This window comes from Chiloscyllium punctatum, chromosome 5, assembly GCF_047496795.1.
Source record: "Chiloscyllium punctatum isolate Juve2018m chromosome 5, sChiPun1.3, whole genome shotgun sequence".
Classification (NCBI taxonomy): domain Eukaryota; kingdom Metazoa; phylum Chordata; class Chondrichthyes; order Orectolobiformes; family Hemiscylliidae; genus Chiloscyllium; species Chiloscyllium punctatum.
In genome coordinates this window covers 89,991,338-90,009,158 of record NC_092743.1, presented here as the reverse complement: position 1 = coordinate 90,009,158, position 17,821 = coordinate 89,991,338, and the positions used below count along the sequence as shown (strand labels likewise).

Here is a 17,821-nt window from a genome sequence, read left to right as displayed (position 1 = left end):
CATTCCACAAACGTTAAAATCTTTTATATAACTCAAAAAATTACTGTTTACTTGTCAGAAAGAAAACTTACTCAAGAATCAAACATATAGACGTACAGTCTTATTGCACTAGAGTCAAAATAATTCTTATCACAACTGAATTTTATTGGATGTGGGTTTCTTTGAATAAACTAAAGATGTGTAAATTAGTATTACTCAAAATATACATCCCACAACCATTACAATTTTCTATGCTATACACACTTAAATGAAAATTTTCAGGGGTGGGTGGACTACTCAACTGCACTAGAATTGAAAATTAAAATACAGTTTAGCTAAGACATCCATCATCCTCTACAGTACTTTTTTCTGTACCCAGGAAATTGGGTCTTAGTTGTCATTTACACCATTATAGAAACGTTGTCAGCTTAGTTATAGATGTTAAGTCTTCAGATACATTTGGGTTTACTTGAACTAAAACAATAAACTTCCACAGTTAATTTATGAGTAAATATTCAGCTTAGTGCTGCATTCTGCATAATTTGCAGATGCCGGTGTTGGACTGGGATGTACAAAGTTAAAAATCATAACACCATGTTATAATGCAACAGGTTCATTTGGAAGCACTAGCTTTCGGAGCGCTGCTCCTTCATCAGGTGGTTGTGGAATATAAAATCATAAGATGCAGAATTTATAGCAAACGTTTACAGTGTGATGTAACTGAAGTTATATATTGAAAAAGACCTGGATTATTTGTTGTCTCTCATCTTTTAGAATGACCATGTTGGTTTAAGCTCTTTCATATGTAAATCGCAGAACATTTAAAAATTACATTCTCAAGTTACATTCTCAATTGGTAAAGTTCACTTGAGAATGTAATTTTTAAATGTTCTGCGATTTACATATGAAAAAGCTGAAACCAACATGGTCATTCTAAAAAAATGAGAGACTTAAACAATCCAGGTCTTTTACAATACATAATTTTAGTTACATCACACTGTAAACCTTTCCAATAAATTCTGTGTCAAATGGTCTTATACTCTACAACCACCTGAAGAAGCAGCAGCGCTCCAAAAGCTACTGCATCCAAATAGACCTGTTGGACTATAACCTGGTGTTGTGTGATTTTTAGACAATAGGTGCAGGACTCGGCCATTCTGCCCTTCAAGCCTGCACCACCATTCAATATGATCATGGCTGATCATCCTTAATCAGTATCCTCTTCCTGCCTTATCTCCATAATCCTTGATTCCACTATCCTTGAGAGCTCTATCTAACACTTTCTTAAATGAATCTAGAGACTAGGCCTCCACTGCCCTCTGGGGCAGAGCATTCCACACAGCCACCACTCTCTGGGTGAAGAAGTTTCTCCTCATCTCTGTCCTAAATGGTCTACCCCGTATTTTTAAGCTGTGTCCTCTGGTTCAGCACTCACCCATCAGCAGAAACATGTTTCCTGCTTCCAGAGTGTCCAATCCTTTAATAATCTTATATGTCTCAATCAGATCCCCTCTCAGTCTTCTAAACTCAAGGGTATATAAGCCCAGTCGCTCCAGTCTTTCAGTGTAAGGTAATCCCGCCATTCCAGGAACTGACCTCGTGAACCTACGCTGCTCTCCCTCAATAGCCAGAATGTCTTTCCTCAAATTTGGAGACCAGAACTGCACACAGTACTCCAGGTGTGGTCTCACCAGGGCCCTGTACAGATGCAAAAGAACCTCTTTGCTTCTATACTCAATCCCTCTTGTTATGAAGGCCAGCATGCTATTAGCCTTCTTCACGACCTGCTGTACCTGCATGCTTGCCTTCATTGACTCGTGTACAAGAACACCCAGATCTCTCTGTACTGCCCCTTTACCTAAATTGATTCCATTTAGGTAGTAATCTGCCTTCCTGTTCTTGCCACCAAAGTGGATAACCATACATTTGTCCACATTAAACTGCATCTGCCATGCATCTGACCACTCACCTAACTTGTCCAGGTCACCCTGTAATCACCTAACATTTCACCCTGCCACCCAGCTTAGTATCATCAGCAAATTTGCTAATGTTATTACTAATACCATCTTCTATATCATTAACATATATTGTAAAAAACTGCGGTCCCAGTACTGATCCCTGTGGTATCCCACTGGTCACTGCCTGCCATTCCGAAATGGAGCCGTTTATCACTACTCTTTGTTTCCTATCAGCCAACCAATTTTCAATCCAATCTAGTACTTTGGCCTCAATACCATGCGCCCTAATTTTACTCACTAACCTCCTGTGTGGGACTTTATCAAAAGCTTTCTGAAAGTCCAGGTACACTACATCTACTGGATCTCCCTTGTCCATCTTCAGAGTTACATCCTCAAAAAATTCCAGAAGATTAGTCAAGCATGATTTCCCCTTCATAAATCCATGCTGACTCTGACCTATCCTGTTACCACTACCCAGATGTGTTGTAATTTCATCCTTTATAATAGACTCCAGCATCTTTCCCACCACTGAGGTCAGACTAACTGGTCTATAATTTCCTGCTTTCTCTCTCCCACCTTTCTTAAAAAGTGGTACAACATTAGCCACCCTCCAATCCGCAGGAACTGATCCCGAATCTATCGAACTCTGGAAAATAATCACCAACGCATCCACGATTTCTCGAGCCACCTCTTTCAGTACCCTGGGATGTAGACCATCAGGCCCCGGGGACTTATCAACCTTCAGATCTAACAGTCTCTCCAACACCAATTCCTGGCAAATATAAATTCCCTTCAGTTCAGGTCCTTCAGCCACTGTTACCTCATGGAGATTGCTTGTGTCTTCCCCAGTGAACACAGATCTGAAGTACCAATCCAATTCATCTGCCATTTCTTTGATCCCCGTAATATATTCCCCTGTTTCTGTCTTCAAGGGCAACAACATAAAAGATCAATCATGTGGACTGATGAATAAAGATTCCACCACTTCGTTCACATTCACTTCAGATCACAGTAGCCAAAAGCATTTGCAGCAATATGAACATTAAGATTTTTTTCAGTCTAACAGTATTTGTTTATCATTTTAGCATTGTGTATATCCCTGTACTCTAACTCCAATTCTGGAACTTAGAGCAAAGCTGGATAGAAGACCAAACAATGTGCTCACCTTGCACCAGACAATGGACTTGGAATACATATTATTCTTTTTGGGGCAAAATATAATTGGCTTAACTGCAACAGGACTCTAGTTGAGGGCATTACTTGCAAAGTTATATCATGACATTTCAAAATCGCTTTATCTGAAAATTCACAGATTCAACGAATAATTTCAATTTTGTGACTGACCTTCAAATCTGGAATTGCAAACTTGAAGTTGGTAGAGAGGTGGTTGTTCCTCGTTGTTGCAGCATTTAATTTGTCCCATGTCTGTTGACATGTCTTCTCCCCAGGAGCAGATATTAACCAAAATTCTGTCATCCTCAATAAGTAACTTGTTTGAAGTAAACTGATATACTGAAATAAGACAACAAAACCCAGTGAATGCAATGGTATCTTCATGCTTCATTGTACATGCAGTTTATAGAATTAGCCTCACTAATCACGTCATATTACCCCTGCAAAGTTAAATACAGTTACAAGGCCAGGGTGACATTGAATGAATTACACATTCAGACCCACAAACAAAATTGGACATTACTTCTGCTCCATCAAATTAAAGATCTTAAACTAAATATTTCTAAGATGTACAGTCAACTGCTAATGAACAATGACAAATGGAAACACTCCATGGCAAAATTAAACGGAGCTGCCAAAAACTGCATAGAGTGCATTCCTCTCCAATTGTCTTTAACATAGGAAACAGGATAAGGATTAGGCAATTCAACCCTTTGAGCCTGCTCCATTACTCAATGAGATCACGGCTGATCACTTCCCTGCCAACCACTGTCAGCCTCGTCCATAATCCCAGCCTCTTATGAATCAAAAGTCTGTTAAACTCAGCCCTGAATATATTCAATGACCCAGTCTCTACTGCTCTCTGACAGTGAATTCAGAGATTAAAAACCCACTGAAAGAAATCTTCATGTCCATCTTCACACCTTTATTTTAAAACAATGCCACTTATTTCTACATTTCCTCAAGTGAAAACGTCCATTCAGCATCTTCCCTGTCAAGCTCCCTCAAAATTGTCCCTTTCACAAAGATCACCTCTCAGCTTTCTAAACTCTAATCAGTATAGGCTAAGAGTACGGAAGGTAATGCTGTAATAATAACAACCCACTTACCTCGGCTACTTAACGTCACTGATAAACCTGCATTTTATAGTACCTTTCAAGCCTGGGAGCATCTTAAAGACATCCCAAACAATTTTTTTTAGCAGAGCAAATAGCAATGAAATAAATAAGACAAACAGAAAAATCCTGGAGAAACTCAGCAGGTCTGGCATCATGCATGGAAAGAAAGCAGAGTTAACATTGAGCTTTCTTCCGAACAAGATAATCTGACCCTGAGACAAAGAACAGGAAATGACATCACCAACCCAAGGAAAGCTAAACAAATTGAAACAGGCACGAACACCAGTGCTTCACCAGAGGGTCACTGATGTTACTTAGTATGGTGAAGAAATGTCTGAAAACGAACCTCCCAACTCAGCGAGCAAACTTACATCCAGGACAATATGTTTTAGTTTGTTATAATGATATTGGTTGAAAGCATTTCTTGTGCTGGTCACAGAACAAAGAACAAAGAAAATTATAGCACAGGAACAGGCCCTGCTCCCTAGCCATCTATGTATCAGTCTAGATACATCTTAAATGACGCTGCCATGCCCTCCATTGGCAACGTGTTCCAGGCACCCACCACAATCTGCATAAATAACTTCTAAAGCATATCTCCCTTAAACTTTTCCCTTCTTACTTTGAACTCATCACCCAAGTAACTGAGTCCCCCACTCTGGGAAAAAGCTTCTTGCTATCCACCCTGTCTATACCTCTCATGATTTTGTAGACTTCAATCAGGTCCCCCCTCAACCTCCTCATGAAAATAATCCTAACCTACTCAACTGCTCTTCATAGCTAGTGCCCTCCATACCAGGTAACATCCTGGTAAACCTCCTCTGCACCCTCTCCAATCATCAACACCCTTTTGGTAATGTGGCGACCAGAACTGTACGCAGTATTCCAAATGTGGCCGAACCAAAAAGTCTTATACAACTGCAACATGACCTGCCAACTCTTATACTCAATATCCCGTCCAAGGAAGGAAAGCATGGTGTATGCCTTCTTGACCACTATTGACCTGCATGGCCACGTTCAGAGTACAATGGACCTGAACACCCATACCTTTCTGTTTCTCAATTTTTCCCAGGACATTTCCATTTACAGTGTAGTTCAATCTTGAATTGGATCTTCCAAAATGTATCACTTTGCATTTGCCAGTATTGAACTCCGTCTGCCATTTCTCTGCCCACTCTCTAATCTACCTATATTCTGCTGTATTCTCTGACAGAGCCTTCACTATCTGCTTCTCCACCAATCTTAGTGTCACCTGCAAACTTGCTAATCAGACCACCTATTCTTTCCTCCAGATCATTTATGTATATCACAAACAGTGGTCCCAGCATGGATCCCTGTGGAACACCACTAGTCACAGTTTTCCATTTTGAGAAACTCCCTTCCACTACTACTGTCTCCTGCTGCCCAGCCAGTGCTTTATCCATCTAACTAGTAAACTCTGGACCTCATGCAACTTCACTTTCTCCATTAGCCTACCATGGGAACCTTATCAAACACCTTACTGAAAGTCCATGTATGTGACATCTACAGGCCTTCCCTCAATTAGCTTTGTCACTTCCTCAAAGAATTCTATTAAGTTGGTAAGACAGGACCTTCCCTGCACAAAACCATGTTGCCTATCACTGATAAGCCCATTTTCTTCTAAATGGGAATAGATCCTATCCCTCAGTATCTTCTCCAACAGCTTCCCTACCACTGATGTCAGGCTCACCAGTCTATTCGTGGATTATCCCTGCTAGTCTTCTTAAACAAGGGGACAACATTAGCAGTTCTCCAGTCCTCAGACCTCAACTGTGTTCAAAGATGCTGCAAAGGTATCTGTTAAGGCCACAGCTATTTCCTCTCTCGCTTCCCTCAGGAACCTGGGATAGATCCCATCTTGACTCGGGGACTTGTCCACCTTAATGCCTTTTAGAATACCCAACACTTCCGGCTCCTTATGCCAACTAGATCTAATCAAACATCTATCCCTAACCTCAACATCTGTCACGTCCCTCTCCTTGGTGAATACAAATGCAAAGTGCCCATTAAGAATCTCACCCATTTTCTCTGACTCCACACATAACTTTCCTCCTTTGTCCTTAAGTGGGCCAACCCTTTCTCTAGTTACCTTCTTGATGAATAATAGGCTTTGGGATTTTTTTAACCCTGCTTGCTGAAGCTATTTCATGACCCCTTTTAGCCCTCAAGTCTTCATTTCAGATTGGTTGTACGTTCCTGATATTCTTCCAAAGCTTCGTCTGTCTTCAGTCACCAACACCTTATGTATCCTTCTTTTTCCTCTTAACTAGTCTCACAATTTCACCTGTCATCCATGGCTCCCTCATCTTGCCATTTCTTTCCCTCATTTTCATGTCTGTCCTGCACTCTAATCAACCTCTTTAAAAGCCTCCCACATATCAAACAGCTGCTCCCAAGCCACATTCGCCAGCTCCTGCCAAATTTTGGTATAGCTGGACTTCCCCCAATTTAGCACCCTTCCCTTAGGACCACTCTCGCCTTTGTCCATGAGTATTCAAAAATTTACAGAGTTGTGATCACTATTCACAAAGTAATCCCCAACTGAAACTTCAACCACCTGGCTGGGCTCATTCCCCAACACCAGGTCCAATATGGCCCATCCAGAGTTGGAATATTTACATACTGCACTAGAAACCCCTCCTGGATGCTCCTTACAAATTCTGCTCCATCTAGATCTCTAACACCAAGTGAATCCCAGTCAATGTTGGGAAAATTAAAATCTCCTATCACCATCCTGTTGCTCCTATATCTTTCCATAATCAGTTTACATATTTGTACCTCTATCTCATGCTCGCTGTTGAGAGGCCTGTAGTTCAGCCTCAATATTGTTACCGCACCCTTCCTGCTTCTGAGCTCTGCCCATATCACCTCATTGCTTGAGTACTCCATAGTGCCTTCCTTCAGCACAGCTGTGATATCCTCTCTGGCCAGTAATGCAACACCTCCACCCCTTCTACGTCCCTCTCTATCCTGCCTGAAGCATCGATATCCTGCGGTATTTTGTTACTGACCATGCCCTTTCCTCAACCAAGTCTCAGTCATAGCATAACATGAAGACATCTCTGCTGTTCTCTGAATAGTGCCACTGGGCCTTATTTATCCACAGGAGGACAGACATGGTGCTTTCTAATGTCTTAGTTATAAGATAATACCTCCAATAATTCAGCACTCAAATAATAAATTAACCTGCATTGCGTGAACTTCAGTTTTTAATTACATATTTAGCATTGAGACTTGAATGCAAAACTGCCATTTTTCTTACAAATGATAAACCAACTTGATTACTCAGATTTCTTTTGAAGAAAATTGCCTGCCTATAACTAAAGAGAATCACAGATAGGTGTCATAAGTACATGAAATTTTACACAGATTCCCAATTGGCTTTACCAGGTAAAGCCAGTCGATCCAACAGGTAAAGCAATACAGAACAAAGGTTTGAGTCTCAATTATCAATTAGTGCAAGTCTGCTGTAATCAGTTATACTGACAACAGCAATCATAAAATTTGCCTCAACATTCGGGAAAGATAGCGCAATTCATGGCAGGATTAGAAATCCTGGCTGATAAGTACATGCACAGACATTGGATAAAGGCAAGACTGGGATCAGCTGTCACCTGAATAATTACCATTTAGGTTCATATGGCATGGTTGTGCATGGTTGCTTGTATGTTTGGAATCATGGTGCAGTTTGATTCATATCATTCAAAGAAGCAGCACAGAAAATAGGCAAGAAAAAGAAAAGCATGGTACCTGCAAACCACTTTGAATTGTGGCAAGGTTGTTGAGAGATGCTAGCTAATTAGTTTCCGATAATGACACATACTTCTCTCTCCCTCCACAAAGTAGAAAGCATATCAAATATATTTCATATGAAAACTTTTGGATATATGAACTTGCATGCACTATTCCAAGAATGAATCATAGTAAAATACAAGCTCAAAAGAAAATTAAGTCAAAGACACTTTCAAAGGGAAGGATATTGCCAGGGTTGCAGGATTTGAGCTACAGGGAGAGGCTGAATAAGGTAGGGCTGACCCTTGGAGCATGAGGGGTGACCACATAATGGTTTATAAAATATGGAGGGGCATGGATAGGGTAAATAGAGAAAGTGTTTGCCCTCGGGTGGACAGTCCAGACTAAGAGGGTGTTACGCGTACGGAACTAGCTACCACTTCGGTGGAAGCTGGTACAATTACAACATTTAAAAAGGCATCTGAATGGATATACGAATAGGAAGGGTTTATAGGGATATGGGCCAAATGTTAGCAAATGGGATTAAACTAGGTTAGGCTATCTGGTCATCATGGACGAGTTGGACCAAAGGGTCTGTTTCCATGCTGCACATCTCTATGACTGTGACATTTTCAAATGAGAATTGACAAACCACGTGTTACACAGTAGGACCAGAACTGAAATCACCAAGTTTTCACTTCTTGAAAATACCCAAGCCTTCCAGCAACTTCCTGATGATCAGTTTACCAAAGTCTTGTGCTAGTTGTTTCCTTTCCCACTCTTACTCACAGAAGAAACAAACAAACTAAGTATATCCCTCCCCTCACTCTCATAGTCTAGTCTACTTTTATTAATGTGAAGTTGTTCAAATTAAACTTCATGTAACTGTAAAACACCCATTAAAAATGATTAAAACATTAATTCCCAGTCTAAATGTACAGTGACAAATAAAATCTGCCAATTAATATCAACTCAATTTGGTTCCAAGGGAGCACAGCTAGTAAATTTCCTGATCTATTCATGCCTTATTGGAAACAACAATTTAATTCGAGGCATTTTGAACCCAAGATATTTTTGTATCATAGATTAGAACTTCAACAACATTGTATAATAAAGCCTTGGCTCATTTACTTAGTATGCTTCCCTCACAAATTGTTGAAAAGTGCAGATGATAAAATAAATTACTTTACCCCCTTAAAAGCCCAGTGACCTCTGATGCTGATAAAAATGTTCAACAGCTTACAAGCTTATATTTTACATGCACAAGGGCAAATAGAGAGGAAAGAGTGCGAAGTAAGAAATTTCCAGCATGCTTTTCACCAGCATGTCTGCTGGGAAACACAGCTGTTCACTAGTAAATCGCAAACATTAATGTTTTCCAGGTGCTGGTTACTGTCCATATAATGCACAGCAATAAAACGACATGGACTGCAGTTTTTTTTTGTTTGAGAACAGGCATTGATTCTTTGTTATATATCTATACCTTAAACCAGCTTCCTCCGATTTCTGATCACTCTGTCAGTGGGTACAGTTTCACTCAAGCTACTCTGCCTAGACCACTTGCTACCTGGAACCCCTCTTAACTTTCACTTGTTTGAAGAGAACAATCCCAGCTTATCCAATCTATCCATACTACTGAAGTCCCTCACCTCTGGACCCATGCTTGTAAATCTTTGATGTATCCTTTCTAAATTCCTCATAAGCTTTCTAAGATAGGTTGTCCAGACATTTACAAAATACTTCAGTTGAGGCCAGGTTCTCCATAACTACTTTACTCAGTTAAAAATCACAACACCAGGTTATAGTCCAACAAATTTAATTGGAAGCACACTAGCTTTCGGATTGCCGTTTCATCACACCCCAGTCCAACACCGGCATCTCCAAATCATGACTACTTTACTCATGTATTCTATGCCTCAATTTACAGATCCCAGTATCAAATATTAACCAATTGCTCAATTTTCCCTCGTACCTAACAATTTGGCAAATATACAGCTAGGTTTCTCTGATCTTTCACTCCATTAAAAACTGATCCCATTTTTTTCCCTCTACTTACTCTTGATACCAAAATGTAACACTTTACACTTCACTACATAAAGTTTCTTCTGCCATTTTACCATGCATTCCACTAGCCTGCCATGCCCTTTTGAAATCTTAATTATCCTTCACATTGTTCTGTTTACTATACTACCAAGTTTCTAGTTATCCAAAGTTTTGAAATTTTTCCCTGAACAACCAAATCTACATCATTGAAAAAAGCAGAGGTTCTAACACAGATCTTCAACAAACTCTGCAGACATCGCTTCCACCCAAACAACAAATCACTGTTTCCTGTCACCCTGCTAACTTGACATCTATGTTGACACCATCCCTTTTACTCCAAGGACTTTTAACTTTATTGGCAAGATGGTGGTAGAGTAGTGGTGCTACGTCCATGCTCCTGAGCCAGAGCTCACCCACATCCATCTGCTTTTCTGTTCCCCTTTTTACTTTTACTCTTTTCTTTTCCTCTTTGGAGTCCTTTTTGGCACCTTTAGCAGGGTAAGAGTGGGCCTGGCCTCCCGAGCACGTGTAACAATAGTGACAGGAGTCGGCTCATCAAGGACAGAGAGCCCAATGTGGGGCACAGCAAACCTCAGAGAGCTTGTGACAGTGAATGCGGGCCCAGCGGAGACAGATGGCAGCATAACATGGTGTCTCCAACATTGATGGATCCAAGGCAGGATCCAACGCAGGACTTGAAGTAGTGTCAGCAGAACTGGTTTTTCAAGATGGCAATGACAGCAGGGTAGCCTCTGCAGTTGGCGAAGGCAGCATCTGCAGTCGGCAGAATCAGGACATTGGACTTCAGATATGACAATGCAGTAGACCGGAATTGGTTTTGCTGGCAGATCTTGGCGGCGGTGTGGTAAACCAGCTCAAAGTTTGTGAGAAGATTTGTAGCTCGGGTGCTTGTTGTTGTGGTTCTGTTTGCCGAGCTGGGAATTTGTGTTGCAGACATTTTGCCCCCTGTCTCGGTGACATCCTCCGCGCTTGGGAGCCTCCTGTGAAGCGCTTCTGTGATCTTTCCTCCGGCATTTGTAGTGGTTTGAATCTGCCACTTCCGGTTGCCAGTTCCAGCTGTCCGCTGCAGTGGTCGGTATATTGGGTCCAGGTCGATGTGCTTATTGATTGAATCTGTGGATGAGTAAACCAGCTGTGGTATTGGAACAATGTTGGCCTTCTGGAATGAACTGTGATGCAGGGATGTTGGTAGGTATGGAGCATACCCCTTGCCGCTGATGTTGAGCGGAGCACAAGGAGGGAGGAAGGACTCTGTTTTTAGTTATATTTTAGTTACATCTTTAGTAACTCAAACTGGCACCAGAACATGGTGACTTATTACACTTTGCACTGTGGTTTGTTAAATACAAGTGACAATAAATTATTCAATTCAATTCATTCAAACCTATTATTTAATTTTATCAAATGCCTTTTGGAAGCTCACGTGAGCCATTTTAACTACACTGCCTGATCAAAAATTCAACCAACTTAATTTCCCATCATAAGTGGTTGGGTTAATCCTTGCACTCGCTGCATTTATTGCCATTGCCAAATGGAGAGCATGTATGTGTAAAATTTGAAGGATGCTTTTAAATCTATGGCCAGGAGCAAGGCAGTATTTACCAACCAAATCACCACACCCTAGATTTGATAAGGAGATACAGTTATGCATACATATATAGACACAATACCTTCTACTAATCTGCCAACAAAAACTGCTCCTTACAGACAGAAATTGTAATTAAAAAGTGTTACATAGCTCAGAGTCACACTGGCTGACAGGAGCAATAACAGAGTACTGTAGAATACCAGTCATTCCTGAGAACACAGTCCACTGAAAAACCTTCATATATGTGCAAATCCAAAGGCTTTCAATCATTTATTTTGTGGTTCTTTGTTCTGCTTTGTATCAAGCATGGTGAATATTACTATACCAAATATTAAAAACTTTCGGTGCAACTGGATTCATGCCAATGGATCACAGAACCCATGTTTAATGAAGTTGCCCCATATCCTGCATTGGGAACATGGTTACATTCTTGTTCACAATTGCAATTCTCTGGTACTGCTGGTGTCCATGGGAAGTTAGAATATTATGACTAGTGCTTCTGCTGTTTCCAACCTCACTTCCCTCATTATCCTCAAAAGTCTCTCATTTAAACTTGGTGACTAACCAATTAGTTCAACAGCCTTTCCAATACTTTTCTCTATCGAATTTTAACCCATCCTGTTTCACAACTACATCCTTGTTTACTATTACTTTGGTATCATTGAACTCCAGATTTACAGTGCAAATAACCTGCTCCTAACCCTTTACTGACACCATTCATGAAAAATGATAATATCAATCACTCTCTAATAAATGCAAATAGGATGTTAAAGCAACAGTTTTGAAAAGATATCAAACTGCATTAAAGAAAGGTAATCAATTAAATGAGCCAGGATTTTCAGAAATCAAAAAGGCAGCTCAAGTGATTTGAAAGAAAGCATGAAATATCAATTCAGGTAACTTGACCCAAATATTCCATATAGATGATTACTTTCAACTCAGTTCTCCTCCCATCTTCCTTTATCCAACTCTACTAATGTAATCAACCTTCAACCATCTCTTCAGTAGAAACAAACCAGTCCGTTCAACCTCTAAAAGACATATCCTTATATGTCTGGTATCATCCTCAAATTCTCATTGCACTCTCACCAGTACCTCCATATTCCTTTTATAATAGTGACCAGAATTGAATACAATACTCCAGCTTTGGTCTAACCAGGCTTAGATTCAAGTTTAATACTTTTGCTTGCAATTCTATACCACTAGACAGAAGCCACAAAAATAAGCTCGATTTAATTCCAGCCTCGTTAACCTGTCTCATGATTTTTCATGATTGGTGTATTTGCATCCAAGTAATATGCACCTTCATTTAGCTTGCCAAAATGTAAAACCTCAAATTTATCTATTATCATTGCCAAATTTGCGTGTAATCTGCAAGTTCAATTTTTTTTCTAATTTGTCGCACTCCGCAACTTGTTTCTATCTGCAAATTTAGAAAATTGTGATCCTAATGCTAAAATCCAAATTAATATCAAATTGTGAAGTGATCCAATTACTCATTATATAAGACTTAAAGCGTCATAGTGATGTACAGCACAGAAACTGACCCTTCCGTCCAACTTGTCTATGCCGACCAGATATCCCAACCCAATTCAGTTCTACCTGCCAGCACCTGACCCATATCCCTCCAAACCCACCTTATTCATATACCCAGCCAAATGCCTTTTAAACGTTTCAATTGTACTAGCCTCCACCACTTTCTCTGGCAGATCATTCCATACACATAATCCTCTGCTTGAAAACATTGCGCATTAGGTCTCTTTTACATCCTTCCCCTCTTACCCTAAAATTATGCCCCCTAGTTCTGGACTTTTCACTTCCCCCACCCCCTCCCAGGAAAAGACCTTGTCTATTTACCCTATCCACGCCCCTCATGCTTTTATAAACCTCTATGAAGTCACCCCTCAGCCTCCGACGCTCCAGGGAAAAAAGCTCCAGCCTATTCAACTTCTCCCTATTGCTCAAATTCTCCAACCTTTCTCACCTTCAATCAGTTGGATTAACCATCTGTTAACTATCCATGCTGTTACCTGTCCCCAGACCCCACAATCACTTATTCATTAATTTATTGCGAAGGCTTTTTGAAAGATAAATTACAGATGAAAAGTCATCCTGATCAAATTTTGTACTTACTTCTTCAAAATGCTCAATGAGGCACATCATGAAAGTTGTTTCCTTTTGAAAACTAAGCAGACTTTTTTTGGTTTCTAGAAGCAGTAAATCTAGTTAGAAACTTAGTTGGCAGACAACAAACTGTCAGGATAGATAAATATTGTTCAGACTCAGAAAAGATGGGGATTAGTGTATCCAGTGATCAGTACTGTATCCATTTTTAGCTGTTAGTGCCTAAAGAGGCAACCTACAGTCAGCTGCGCAGAACTTGTTTCTGACAGCAGAAAGAATTTCCAGTACATGGAACAAGTGAGCAAGAACAACAAGGAATATATATTCAATTGAAAGATGAAGGTATGGGTGAACACAGACAATTGAGAGATTCAAATACTCAAGGGCCACAAAAGGCCATCAGCATTTTTGGTGATATACATTAGGGTGCAGAATGCAAAACAATAAGTTTAAATAAAACAATGCTGAGGCTGCAGCTAAGAGCACTATGTTTAATGTTTCATTGACTTTCTATTCAATGCAAGAAAGACACAAAAGGAGATTTTTAAAAAATTATACAGGGTCTTAATCATTCTTTTGTGGTCAGCTAATTTTCTGCATTTGGAGAATGATATGGGATCAATTTTAAACTTAATGAGATGCATCAAGGTTACGAGCTATTCAGTTGTAAAGAAGTTTGTTGCAGGATGTAATATGTGGCTTCAGCATATAGTAGACTCTTCTAAACAAAAAAGGGAAATGGGATTGTACACCTTTTAATCACAGATGGCTGCAGGAAAATGGGATATTACAACATCGCTACACTGATCAGTGGGATCAGAAAAGTCCTAAGTATGAACAAAATGTATAAACTACTGTATTAGATACATGATCTGACAATCTAATTGCTTCGCCTAATCAACCTTTCCAGATATTTAAAAAAAAGCCTGTGAATAGTCAATCGCAGCATCTTCAATGGGAAAACAATTGGTATCCAAACTCAAGTTTTCAAAAATTACTTAAATTGAGAAATGTTATGCCAAGACATTTACACATAAACATGAATACCAGTTTGAAGATTCAATTTACTTTAGTGACAATTCTGCTTTGGTAACATAACGATCAGCCACAATCATACCGAATGGGAGTGCAGGCTTGAAGGGCTGAAAACCCTACTTCTGTTCCTATTTGTTATGCTTCCATGATATTGGCTACACAAACCTGTAATTTACAACAGAATCATTCTCATTCTGACTGAAATAAAAAAAGATTTTTTCAAAATTAGTGTAGGTTACAGAGCATTACAACACATTTGCAAGAAAGGAATATGGATACCAATAAAAATGATAGCAGTACATCTATACGTAAATGAACAGCAAAATCTCTTCAATGTCAATACAACACAAAAAATCTCATGAAAGTGACTTCCAAATCAGATTCCTAGTAAAATTTGCTTTATACACCACTTGGTCAATTTTTAAATAAAGAATCAGAACTCTTGAAAGTCAAAGGATCAAAATCATTGGACTAGTAATCCAGAATTCTAGGCCGATATTCTGGGAATAAAAACAGAAATTGCTGGAAAAACTCACATCTGGCAACATCTATGGAGAGAAAACACAATTAGCATTTTGTTTATAGTGACCCTGACATGTATTTGAATCATGTAATGTCCATTGGTAGAATTTGAATTTAATTGCAAAAAATCAGTATTAAAAATAAGCTATTCTAATGTCAGCCATGCAACCATTGTCGATAAATTTATTTGATTCATTAATGCACTTTAGAGGAATTTCCTTTACAGAAGAAAATCTGCCTTTAGGTCTGACCTACATGTGACTCTGGGCAACAAATGCTGACTGAGCCAGTGTTGCTCATACACCACAAAATACAGGAAAAATGTGAACACCAGAATCTTAGATTGCAAACAGCTCCCAGAAAATGCGTTAACACCGTACTTCAAACGCTGTTGCATATACCCCTGTACTGTGGTTTCTTCTACACGGGTTAACAACAGAGCAATCATGCACTAAACAGATGGACGAATTTTATTTTTATTCAAAAACGCTCCATACTCGACCACAACAGACGAACATTTTTCCAGCTAAAGCGAGTGGATTACTACAGCGATTGCTCAACTGATGTTTACACTTCCCTAAAACTTGCAGCCCTTGACAGACATAGGAAAGGGCGATGCTCGCACAGTGACAGCCAGAAGCTGGGGCCTTCAATGGCAGTGACAACCTCAATCTGTCAGTTGATCCTTCATTGAGGGAAAAGGAAGGAGGATCGAACCAGTCTCCATTGGGGCCCGAGGCTTATCCCTCATAATTTATCCCTCTCTCCATTTAACGAACAACCGTCCCATGTCTCCCACCGCCCAAACCCAACCATAACAACAAGGCAGCCATCACCTTTCAAATACGCCCCACTGCACAAAGTAGAAGGACGTACCGCCTGTTAGACTGGGGGAAGGACAGCGCTACTCCGCTCCTGACGGTCAGTATTTCCGTAACCGTTCCCCCCGCCACCTCCTCCTCTTCTTCTTCCCTCACATTGCTCGAGCAACCTGTTCCGTGGGTCAGCTGAACCTCACGCGCCTGCGCATTCTCTGGGCTTCGTGGGTCAGCTGACCTTCACGCGCTTACGCAGCCCCCGGGCTCGTTCGGGTCAGCTGAACCTCAAGCATCTGCGCATTCTCAGTGTGGGCTGGACCGCCTGCGCATGTGCAGTCCTGGCTTCGGCTCTGTTAATTGATCATCGTTTTCTGCTTTCCTGATGCGCCTCATGGTGCAAATTGCAGTTTTGGTAGGGGTGGATGTTGTCGTCATTGTTTACTTACTGTTACTAGTGTGAACTAGTGTATTATGCACACGTTTCTATGATCTACTCTTCGTGACGTTTCAAACATAACGTGCTGGGACATTTTCTCAGCGTGGTCAGCAACACGGGCAACCATTCACAGTTGATGTGGGTAACAGGAATGCAATATTCTTGTCTTTTTATGAATGTGCATAACTTTGGAGAAATACATTTATATACTCTGACCTGTGGTTTTCTGTATTCAGGCGTGAAAGCAAAAGCCATTAAAGCCAGCACATGGAACAAAAGCCATACAGGAATAGAACTCAATCAAAATGGAAACGAAAACGAGTTGCTGGAAAAGCTGAGGCTCAAGAAAAGGTCCAACAGTATCTGTGGAGAGAAATTAGAGTTAACGTTTCGGGTTAAGTGACCTTTCCTCCTGATTTCTCTCCACAGATGCTGAACTTTTCCAGCAATTTGCGTTTTTGTTTGTGATTTATAGCATCCACAGTTCTTTCCTTTGCAATCAAAATAGAAGTGTACTGAAAAGTTTTGGGACCTGGACTAAACAAAAATCAAAAACCAAAGCACAACCAACAGGAATAGTACGCAAAGTTCCATTATGTATTTGTCAGGAGAATGTTCTTTATAATAGCACTTTTGTGACACATTTTTGGCCCTTTATGTGCCTTAAAATAAATTGCGACTGAGTCACAAAATTAGTTAAAATGTCAGATTGTCAAAATAGTTTTAAGCAGCATCTTAAGGAAGGAGAGAGAAGCAATTCCAGATTTTTGCCCAAACAGTTGTAAGTAAATCAACAATGGTGGAGCTTAGACAATTGAGGTGCTGTCGAGGTCAAACTTACATTAAAGTGGCATCTTAAAAGGTGTAGAATAGAATAGCCTTTATTGTCAAGTGCGCTTGAATAAGTGCAATGAAAAGTTTGTAATGTCGCCTCTTTTCAACCATCTTCGGTACAGGATACTTAGGTACAGATACTTGTGTTTTTTACAGAATTGAAAAAAATGTTAAAGAATAGCATAGGAACACAAAGTTTTAAGAAATACTCAAAATCTCAACGTCTAGAATATGAAAAAAAAGGTATCTTTACAAAGTACTCAGTTCCAGTCCTTTTCACCGAGTCCGTGCCTGCCAAGCTTCAGAACACGGCCTCCAACTCGGACTCATCTCCGAGGCCAGCCTGGGCTCCGCTCCGGGCTGCAATCGTAACTTGCTTCAGGGACTCATCTCCCATGTCAGCATGAGCTTGGTCTACT

The 17,821-nt window shown here is 40.2% G+C and overlaps 1 protein-coding gene and 1 long non-coding RNA gene across 4 annotated transcripts in view; one reads left to right on the top strand and one right to left on the bottom strand.

The window, feature by feature from the left end:
* Positions 1-17,769, bottom strand: part of atp6v1c1a (ATPase H+ transporting V1 subunit C1a) — an 89,168-nt gene extending 71,399 nt beyond the window's left edge. Inside the window, exons 1-2 of one of the 3 annotated variants that reach the window (XM_072570739.1) lie at positions 17,656-17,769; positions 3,282-3,449 (exon numbers count right to left, since the gene is read on the bottom strand). In XM_072570739.1, coding sequence (XP_072426840.1) covers positions 3,282-3,413 — 132 coding nt within the window. In that variant the 5' untranslated portion in view covers positions 3,414-3,449; positions 17,656-17,769. Of the gene's footprint in view, positions 1-3,281; positions 3,450-16,150; positions 16,353-17,655 lie in introns of those variants that run through there. The other 2 variants (XM_072570738.1, XM_072570737.1) reach the window with 2 other exon arrangements.
* On the top strand, positions 16,459-16,846 carry LOC140477225 (uncharacterized). The gene is made up of 2 exons (XR_011960678.1): positions 16,459-16,706; positions 16,805-16,846. It is a non-coding gene; the product is annotated as an uncharacterized lncRNA (long non-coding RNA).
* Positions 17,770-17,821: the final 52 nt, after the last annotated feature.